This window comes from Sinocyclocheilus rhinocerous, unplaced genomic scaffold (genome assembly GCF_001515625.1).
Source record: "Sinocyclocheilus rhinocerous isolate Xijiao unplaced genomic scaffold, SAMN03320098_v1.1 scaffold2826, whole genome shotgun sequence".
Lineage (NCBI taxonomy): Eukaryota > Metazoa > Chordata > Actinopteri > Cypriniformes > Cyprinidae > Sinocyclocheilus > Sinocyclocheilus rhinocerous.
In genome coordinates, this window is record NW_015652260.1 from 19470 (window position 1) to 29652 (window position 10183).

The following is a 10183-nucleotide window of genomic DNA, read 5'->3' on the forward strand; positions in this document are numbered from 1 at the left end:
GGTTCAGCCAGTACTGAAGAGGCCGCATACAGAGCAGGCCCAGCTGTAGTACTGGAGACGTGGAGACCATAAGACCTAGCATCTTCTGAAAGCCTTGAGGGGGCGAGAGACTCAATTCAATTCAATTCAGTTCAAGTTTATTTGTATAGCGCTTTTTACGATACAAATAGTTGCAAAGCAACTTTACGGAAAATTAAGTTTCTACAATATTTAGTAGTAGCTTATCAGTGGTGACTGTCAGTTAATGTACATATGGCAGAAATGTACGGAAAAATCAATTAAAGACGTAATCAAACAGACGATGAACACTATTAACAGCAATTATTATATGATGCAATATATATAGCGTTTTGTCTGTGATTTCAGAGCTCAGAGTGGAGATTCCTGCAGAGATCATTGAGGGAGAATCACCTGTTTTATTTTGTAAGACCACCTGTGACCTCTCAGGTAAAACAGAATTTACTTGGTATAAAAATGGCAAGAATTTATCCGAATCGATCGGCTCGAATCAGCTGTTGCTGCAGTCGGTCAGCAGTGATGATACGGGGAACTACAGCTGTGCAGTGAGAAATCAGAAACATCTGCCGTCTCCTGCTGTCTCTCTCAGCGTCAGATGTACGTCAAGACTTGATCTTCATATTAACAAAATTCAGTCCAAACTGATCAAATGAAGGACTGTGAGAAGTAATCCTTACTTTTTTTCAGATCCTCCAAAGAACGTCTCAGTGTCCATCAGTCCATCTGGTGAAATAGTGGAGGGAGATTCAGTGACTCTGAGCTGCAGCAGTGATTCAAACCCTCCTGCTCTGAACTTCAGCTGGTTTAAGGAGAATCAAAGCTCAGCTGTTGGATCTGGACAGAGTTTCAGTGCACTACAGAGTGGACGCTTCTACTGTGAGGCTCACAATCAATCTTGAACTCCTCCATTGAAGTCGGCATGAAATAGAAGTTGCGACTAAAAAGTGATTCCGCTTAACAAACAAGACTTTATTTGATCAATCGTAAATATATATATATATATATGGATGGATGGTTCACAGTAAGATGCGTTAAGAAATAAATAGGGTCAATTTTCATTTTTAATTTGTGTTGAAATGTGACCGTGTGCAGTGACTTTAAATGCATACATTTGTGTGAGAAACAGGAAGTGTAACTAAGAGCTGTAAGCAAGCTAAGCAAAATATTAATTTCTGAATGGAGGAGAGGCTGCATTTCGCTGAAGCTTAAGCTTACCATTTAATGAATCGACATCCTATCGGCTAATCTTTGCCATTATATGTTCGTTTTTCTCAAAGCAAACTTGTTTCACATATTCTCACACAAATCTTTAACAATTGTGGGGATGATGCTTTTATTTGCCTTTAAAGGATGCATGCATGTTTTTGAGCTCTTCGTGTGTTGTTTGAAACTCTATATTGTATATATTTCTAAAGGTGAATTGACTTGTTGAGAAGAGGGTGCAAATACAGAGAAAGAGGAAGGCCGGCGTTCATTTTAGATGTGATACTCATTAATAGTTCAGCAGTGTAACACTCCCCGTCATGCCGCTGTTATCATTTGTTATCTGTGACCATTCACAGTGAGACAAGTTTATACTATGTTATAATTGTGTAGAAAGGATTGAGTAAACAATAAAATAAAGTATATTGTGTGTTTGGTGAATGTTGGTTTGGTTTATTATATGAGTTGAATAACTTTTGTTGATCCTGTATGTAAATACGAGTGAAGCTCTTTAAACCAGTGCTTCTCAACCGGGGCCCACGGGCCACTAGAGGGCCTCAGTGATCCTCCAGGCCTGTAGTAAGTGTGCAGTCGGGTCAAAGCTCCAAGGTTCTGCTCAAACAACTGTTGTGAAAGTAAAGGGGTACAAAAATGGAGGTACACAAGCTTTTAAGTTTCTCCTGTAGGCCACTACTGAATAAAACGTAGTTATTTTGTGATATTATAAGCAGAGTTGTTCAAGTTGAGGTGGTGGATGTATGCCAGAAGTATTGTAACGTAAGTACATTTATCCTCAAGTTGTGATTGACAGATTTTTTTTCCATTTCACTTTGTATTTATGTGGCATATCTAGAGTGATTTGTTACATGAAGATAATATTCACAAATGCTCTACACTGAAGGTGTTGCATGCTGCTCACAACCTTTGCAAAGGCAGCACTAAAAACGGAAAGATAAAGAGGAAGCGACACAGAAGTGTTATGTTCTCCAGCGGGTGTCACACCTTTAGTTAAGGATTAAATCTATTAAGTAAGCCATATGCATTCTGAACTAAACACACACACACACACACACAAAAACGCGCGCACACACACACACACACATACATACACACACACACACACACACACACATTCACATTATAAGTGAATTCAAATTTCACATTCAAATTTGTAGTGGGCTTTTTTCACATTTGTAGCAGGTGCCTGACTTTACAAAAGTAGTAACATAATAGAGTTTATTGAGACACAGACAAACATAAGTGCTAATAAATAGTATATTACTACTGTTTCTCTTCTGTTGATGCACTGAGCAGCCATATTGGATTCTGAAGTTGGAGTTGTTGCGATTCCTCCAAGATTCCGAGTCGGAACTCCGAAAGGGAGAGGGTGTTCCAGTTAAAAGTTCATACTGGGAACTTGGAATTTCCAACTTCTGAGTACAAATGGAAAGCAGCATCAGTCAGTGTGGCCACTAGAAAGCTACAACAACAACAACTGGAATGTGAAAATAACATTTATTTCATTTATAGTTGATTTTCTTCTTAAATGATGAGCACTAATGTGCTTGTAAAAAACAGAAGAATTGGGAAAAGCTCATGTCTAAGTCAGGTAAAAACATGGTAATTGCTCATTTGTTTGAGTGAGTTGAAAATCATACTGAAGGTTTAAATCTGTCTTGATTTATATATATATATATATATATATATATATATAAAGTGATCTGATTTATCAGGGTTTGCTAAAGGCCCTCATCTTCTCATTTCTGTGTTTCAGGGGTTGATGGTGCGTATATGTGTTTGCATTATTGGTCTTATCAGTAAAAACATTTTTTGGTTTGGTTTGTTATTTCTCATTACACAACAGTTCGTTCTGGTTCTCAAATCTGATTGGTACTGGAGATATTGTACTGGTATCGCTACAGGAACGCCCTTTTACAATTTTGTATCACTCCACTTGTTCTAGCCGGGTCTATGTTTTTTTTTAAATTATTCACTGAGCTAATCGTAGAGTACAGTACGTTAGTTAATATAAGAAGAAACGTCTAGCTTCGCGGTCTCTCTCTCATTTGGATGCACGTCTTGCCGCATTGTTTCTCTCTTATGTGGTCATTAGGTCAAAACCTTTAAAAAAAAATTTTTTTTTTTTTTATAATTTCAACATACATGTTACTTGGAACTCTTACAACATCATCATCATCATATGATAAGAGAGAAAAGAGATAAAAGGACAATGCAACATGAACAATGTCAATTGTTAGTTAGTGCTGTTTATCAGTGTGTTTTGTTTTACAGTGGTTGAATCAGGATCTTATTCTACAGTTTCTTTTACAACAGCTGAAACTCTAGACATTCATGACACTGACATTTAGTTTCTCAGCAGAAAGATTGTTATCTTACTAGCTCACACCTATGTTAATGTATCTAATGATCAGGGAAGTTCAGTGAGTGTGTGTGTGTGTGTGTGTGAGAGAGAGAGAGAGGAATACTGAGAAACAGAGGAAGGTTAGCATTCACTGTGCTCTTGTTAAGCTGATGGTTGATTTATATTTCAACGTTGACAAGATTCAGTCCAACACGGTAAGATCATTTTACCTTTTTTTTTTTGTATTTACTGTATGAGATGGGACAGTGTTGACTGAGGCATATGCAAAAGTCTTTTGTAATTGTTGGTTCACAGAGCCCATTTAAATAATAAGTGGTACTGTATGCAGATAAAGCTTTATCTCATGTCATAATTTTCAGTTTTATGATTGCGGAATTCACTATGTTGACGTCTGTCATGATGTCTCTTCTAGTGATCATCACTGCAGGTGAGTGTTCATAGTTTAAGAGTCACTACAGGGATATTCACTGCAGAGGATTCATTAGCGAGCAAGTGATGTAATGTTAAATTTAGCCAAATCTTTTCCTGTGAAGAAATAAACTCGTCTACATCTGGGATGGCCCGAGGGTTAAAGGGATAGTTCATCCAAAAATGAAAATTTTATGTTTATCTACTTACCCCCAGGGCATCCAACCTCATGCACCGGATGCCGTGTGCGCACTCAAAGACAGTTGGACATAGTGGCGTATTAGAGGTAAAAAATGAATCCCTTTAATTGTCAGCAAATTTTCATTTTTGGGCAAACTATTCTTTTCAAAGCCTGACTATTGAAAATGTCCTGTTCTCTAACTTCTATTCCTGGTTATGAGATCAAACAGTCAATTGGACTAAACTTACTGTAACTGATGGAGAACCACCTGACCTGTGTTCAGACCCAGAATATAGAGGAAGAGTTCAGTGAATAGAAACACTTACAGAATCACTTTGTTGAATGTAACAGAAGCTGATGAACACATCTACTGCAGAGATGCAGTAAACGAAGAGAAGTGGACTTTAACAGGGACTCCTGGAGCTCAGCTTAAAGTCCCCATGAAATCAAAATGAAAGTTTTTTGGGTGTTAGTATCAATATGTTAGTCTTAAGGTTATCTATAAGGCAGTGTGCTCCAAAACAGTGACAAAATTCGCATTTAGGAGATATAAGCATTCAAAGCTTGCAGTTCGTCACTTCCGCCAAAACGGCTCAACGATTTTTTTGACGTCACATCGTACTTCAGCTTCTCATCAAACTTTGTCCAATCAAATGCTCTCTAGAATCCGAAGCGGCCGCCCCTACACTATAAAATAGACGCTGAAGCCACGGTTGAAATCGGTCACTTGTCCACAGAATTAGTATTTTCTGTACAGTGAATGGCACGTAGTGCACTATATAGGGGACAGGGAACGATTCAAACAGTGTAACTATGCTTTCCATTGAGGAAAAAAAGTCGTCTGGTTTCGCGCTGTGTCACGCTAACCATCGCACCGCACACACACTCTGCTCCGGTCCAGAGACATGATAGCACGGAGCGGATCACATGCGCGAGTCGGCGCAGACCACAAAATGTATCGGAGCTATTTGAATTCTACACAGAATGCTATATTTTATAGCAATATGGATGAGATTGTGGCTGGCATACCCTGTCAAATGCGGCTTTAAGGAGCTCAACGGCTCTGAACGGCTCTATCCCAAGCTATGATGTAAACGAACGCTATTGGCTATTTTAAAAAAGGGCGGGGCTGCTTGATATGTCCTGCCCTGTCTTCCTGTTTCAGTTAAAATGACGTCAACACATCGAGTAACGCTGCGTGTTTCTAAGCATTTCAGGGGACCTTTAAGATATATTATTTCTAAGTAGACTCTGATAATTTCATAAGTGAAATATGTTCAAAGTATTAATATGTTCATGTTAAAAATATTAGTTTATAAACTGAATTGGCCGTTGGCTAATTTAAGGAAGTCGGTTTCTAGAAATGAAGAGTTTCAATTTAATCCATGGTATATTTACAGTAAAATACTGTAAACTAGACTACAGTAAATAACTACACAATTAACAGTTAATTACTGGCAACAGCGTTGCCAGTATTTTACCATTAGTTTACAATGCAAGGTTTTAGTGTAGATGTTTGACCTACAGTAACTAGCTGGCAACAGTGTTGCCAATATTTTACTGTAAAAATGACTGGTAAGGTCTAACAGTGTACCTCACAAAGGATGGGCCTTTGTTTCAGACTGCACACCTGTCGGAAAAGATGGACCATTTAAGGGCATAAAGGCGCCTTGTAGATGGTGCCAGTCCAAACGAGGAGGCGTCTCTCCATCCTGTAAACTTTTGTATTTCATGCTGCTATGAGGACCAATGGTCACGTACACGCATGCAAAGCTTTGGGAATGACATCCACATATAAATGCGGGATTCACTCTCAAAAATTTGCAGTGACTGACATATTGATAACCATATCACTGGACGAGACAAAAATAGATTTCAGAATAGATGTGCATTAAGGCTGGAGCACCATCACGAATCTCAGAAGCACCCTCAATGGTTTAATTCTGGAAACTAAGCCTGCTGGTCTCCAAGATATCGGCATCAGCATCAACCAACAACAACAACAACAAAAACATATTGGTCAACCACTAATTTTCACCTTTCTGATTTCATCACTCAAATTTCTTTTGATTTCTATTTAAAAATGCACTTCAGTAATTGTTAATAACAATAATGGAAGTTCATGTTATAAATAAAATAATAATTCACATATTTGACATATAGTTCACATAGATTCTCCACAGAACGTCTCAGTGTCAATCAGTCCATCTGGTGAAATAGTGGAGGGAGATTCAGTGACTCTGAGCTGCAGCAGTGATTCAAACCCTCCTGCAGATTTCACCTGGTTTAAAGGAGGACAGTATGCTGGATCTGGAAGAATCTACAGCATCTCAAGGATCAGCTCTGATCACAGTGGAGAATACAAGTGCAGATCCAGAAATAAACATGGAGTGAGATATTCTGATGTAGTGATACTGAATGTGATGTGTAAGTGAACATTGGTGCAAGAACTGAGAACAGATCCTCTAGTTCCAGTGTGTTTTCTTATTGCTGATGAGACATTTCTATTTTATTCTATTTTATTAATTCTATTTTAGATGCTCCAAGAGATGTTGTGGTGGCCCTTAATTCATCTGCTGAAATAGTGGAGGGAGATTCAGTGACTCTGAGCTGCAGCAGTGATTCAAACCCTCCTGCTCTGAACTTCAGCTGGTTTAAGGAGAATCAAAGCTCAGCTGTTGGATCTGGACGGAGTTTCAGCATCTCCAGCTTTAACTCCAGTCACAGTGGACGCTACTATTGTGAGGCTCAGAATCAACATGGATCTCAGAGATCAGAGTCTGTATCAGTCTCTGTTAAAGGTATTCACTATAAACTCTCAGTTTTATCTGTCTCTATAGTGTGAAATAATCTTCATGAACATCTTGTTTCAGGGGTTCAGAGAGCTGCTCTGCAAACAGTTACTGGGATTGTGGCGGGATGTGGAGGACTGACCTTCATCATCATCATCATTGTGTTCATAAGGTGAGTGAAGTTTGTCTGGACACTAAATGTAAGTCTTTTCAGTAAATTTAAAACATCTGCAAACTTTATCTCACATCTAGAGAAAATTGACTTTTTCTTGCCTTTTAGTATTTTTTATTTATTTGATGTATTTTAATAGTTTTCTCCTGTTTTCAGTAGGAAGAGGCGGAGAGAATGTGGAACTGAAGACGTGAATCAAAAGCAGGCAAATACACACCTCCATCTACAACTGCAATATTTGATGATATTGCTGCACTGAGCTATAAATAAAAGACAATCTTTCTCTATAGACGGCTGACTCGAGTGATGATACATACACAGCTCTGGATCCAGTGTCCAGAACATCTGCTGACATTTACAGCACGATCAGAGTCAGTAAATGTCTCAAACACTTTTTACACTCACGTTCAGCAGATCCATATAAACACAGGCTGTTCTGGTCATCTGTCTCTCACAGTCTGGTGACTCCAGAGCTCCTGATGACACCTACACGGCTCTCCAGCTTCAGTCCAGATCTTCTGAATATGAGACTCTAGCAGGAACTTCAGCAGATCCACGTTAAACTCTCCTCACAGTATTACTGCTCAGATGGAAATACTGATGCTCCTCAGAAACTCATAAATACCATATTTTGATGCTTACTTCATTATCAATAATTTTCTTAAACCTTCTTGAAGTAACAGTGTATACTGTAATCGAGCTTATAGCAGTTTGCAGAATTTTTTTTTTTTTTCAGTCTTTCCTATATTGTACATTACACATTTTCTTTATATTTGTGCTGCACTCGCAAATGCATTTTAACCTGTGTATTTCTGGTATTTAAAGTAACATCGCAATAATGTAGTTTAGTGTAATTGAAAGACCCCATTTATGGTTTCTAATGATGTTATTTTCAAGCAGCGTTGTCTAGTTAAACTCTGGACAATTGTATTAAAGTCTCTAGCTGCTCTTATGTCTGAGTGGATTTTGTTCTACTGCATCTTTATTGAAGTAACCTAATAAAGTTTGACATCCAACGTAAGCATTTCTCTCGTATCTTCCGTGTTTTTAATCATTAGTGATAGTATTATATATTAGGATATAAGGACAGAAGGAAAGAAGTGGTGAATATGAATACTGAGAATGGAAATAAACAGTACATGTTTTGGGTCTGTTTTGAGTTGCTATCTACATAATAATATTTCTGGTTTCATGATTTATATTATCAATAGTTTGTATAATCCTACAGTTTATTTCTAGTTTAATGCTATTTATGAGGAAAGAAAGACACTTTACTGTATCTCTTTATTACTGAATCTCTAGATACGTGATGTTTGAGGAAATCCTAAAGATGTTGCACTGTAAGAAACACTGTAGATGTTGTTACACATCCTCGTCTGTAGATGGTGTGTCTCAGTGACAGACACTCATGCTGAGTATTGCTAAGAGTTTGTGTGAGAATACATTTGTAATATCATTTTTTTATGCAATCGGTTTATAATTGAGTTTAACAGCTGATATTCAATCAGATTCACCTCCAGTATTTTGAATTTTTAGCACAAAATAACCTCATTTACATCATTTGGTCATTTACTCACCTTGCAAAGTGTTATGACGATATGCTTTTGAAGTTTGAAATCTCATTTTATACGAAGATTCAGAAGTATATGTTTGTGTAATATTTGCTGTCACCTCTTTGTTTCTGATCTCATCGAATGAATCATATGATAAACAGATCAAATAAATGCACATACTATGTACTTTTTATAGTAATTACAATAACTGGGTACTATCTCTGATCCTAACCCTAACCCTAACCCTAACCCATGTAATTTCCTTATATCTTCCAGTACTTTCTGAAGCAAGTACACTGTAAGTACAGGTAAGTGCACTCTGTAACATAAAGTGCAACTGAAAAACTACAACGATTGCTTTGATAACTTTTATTGCTCCTAAACTAACTCCTGCAACTGGCAGTAAAATGTGCTTCATCTTTTTGACCACCGGATGACAGAAAAGTGAAAGGAAGTGCAGAAAAGATTTGAGCAATGAATCCCAGTTCTCATGTTTTTGGGAGTTATTCAATAGATCTGTTAGTGATTTTGAAGAGCATTAATTGTTACATGTTCCCCTGTCTTGTGTTTTATTGACTCTTATTTTGAAGTATTGTTCCTATGTTCTGTCTTCCTGTGTTTAGTTCCCCTCATTAGACTTGTTACCCTGTGTATTTATACAAACTCATAAATACCATATTTTGATGCTTACTTCATAAACCTTCTTGAAGTAACGGTGTATACTGTAATCGAGCTTATAGCAGTTTGCAGAAATTTTTTTTTTCCAGTCTTTCCTATATTGTACATTACACATTTTCTTTATATTTGTGCAGCACTCGCAAATGCATTTTAACCTGTGTATTTCTGGTATTTAAAGTAACATCGCAATAATGTAGTTTAGTGTAATTGAAAGACCCCATTTATGGTTTCTAATGATGTTATTTTCAAGCAGCGTTGTCTAGTTAAACTCTGGACAATTGTATTAAAGTCTCTAGCTGCTCTTATGTCTGAGTGGATTTTGTTCTACTGCATCTTTATTGAAGTAACCTAATAAAGTTTGACATCCAACGTAAGCATTTCTCTCGTATCTTCCGTGTTTTTAATCATTAGTGATAGTATTATATATTAGGATATAAGGACAGAAGGAAAGAAGTGGTGAATATGAATACTGAGAATGGAAATAAACAGTACATGTTTTGGGTCTGTTTTGAGTTGCTATCTACATAATAATATTTCTGGTTTCATGATTTATATTATCAATAGTTTGTATAATCCTACAGTTTATTTCTAGTTTAATGCTATTTATGAGGAAAGAAAGACACTTTACTGTATCTCTTTATTACTGAATCTCTAGATACGTGATGTTTGAGGAAATCCTAAAGATGTTGCACTGTAAGAAACACTGTAGATGTTGTTACACATCCTCGTCTGTAGATGGTGTGTCTCAGTGACAGACACTCATGCTGAGTATTGCTAAGAGTTTGTGTGAGAATA

The 10183-nt window shown here is 37.2% G+C and overlaps 1 protein-coding gene across 1 annotated transcript in view; it reads left to right on the forward strand.

Moving 5' to 3' along the window:
* Nucleotides 1-7759, forward strand: part of LOC107714117 (sialoadhesin-like) — a 27041-nt gene extending 19282 nt beyond the window's left edge. Inside the window, exons 5-10 of the mRNA XM_016519852.1 lie at nucleotides 706-862; nucleotides 6888-6994; nucleotides 7067-7157; nucleotides 7314-7362; nucleotides 7448-7528; nucleotides 7615-7759. Of these exons, the coding sequence (XP_016375338.1) occupies nucleotides 706-862; nucleotides 6888-6994; nucleotides 7067-7157; nucleotides 7314-7362; nucleotides 7448-7528; nucleotides 7615-7719 (590 nt within the window). The 3' untranslated portion in view covers nucleotides 7720-7759. The remainder of the gene's footprint in view (nucleotides 1-705; nucleotides 863-6887; nucleotides 6995-7066; nucleotides 7158-7313; nucleotides 7363-7447; nucleotides 7529-7614) is intronic.
* The last annotated feature ends 2424 nt before the right edge of the window (nucleotides 7760-10183 follow it).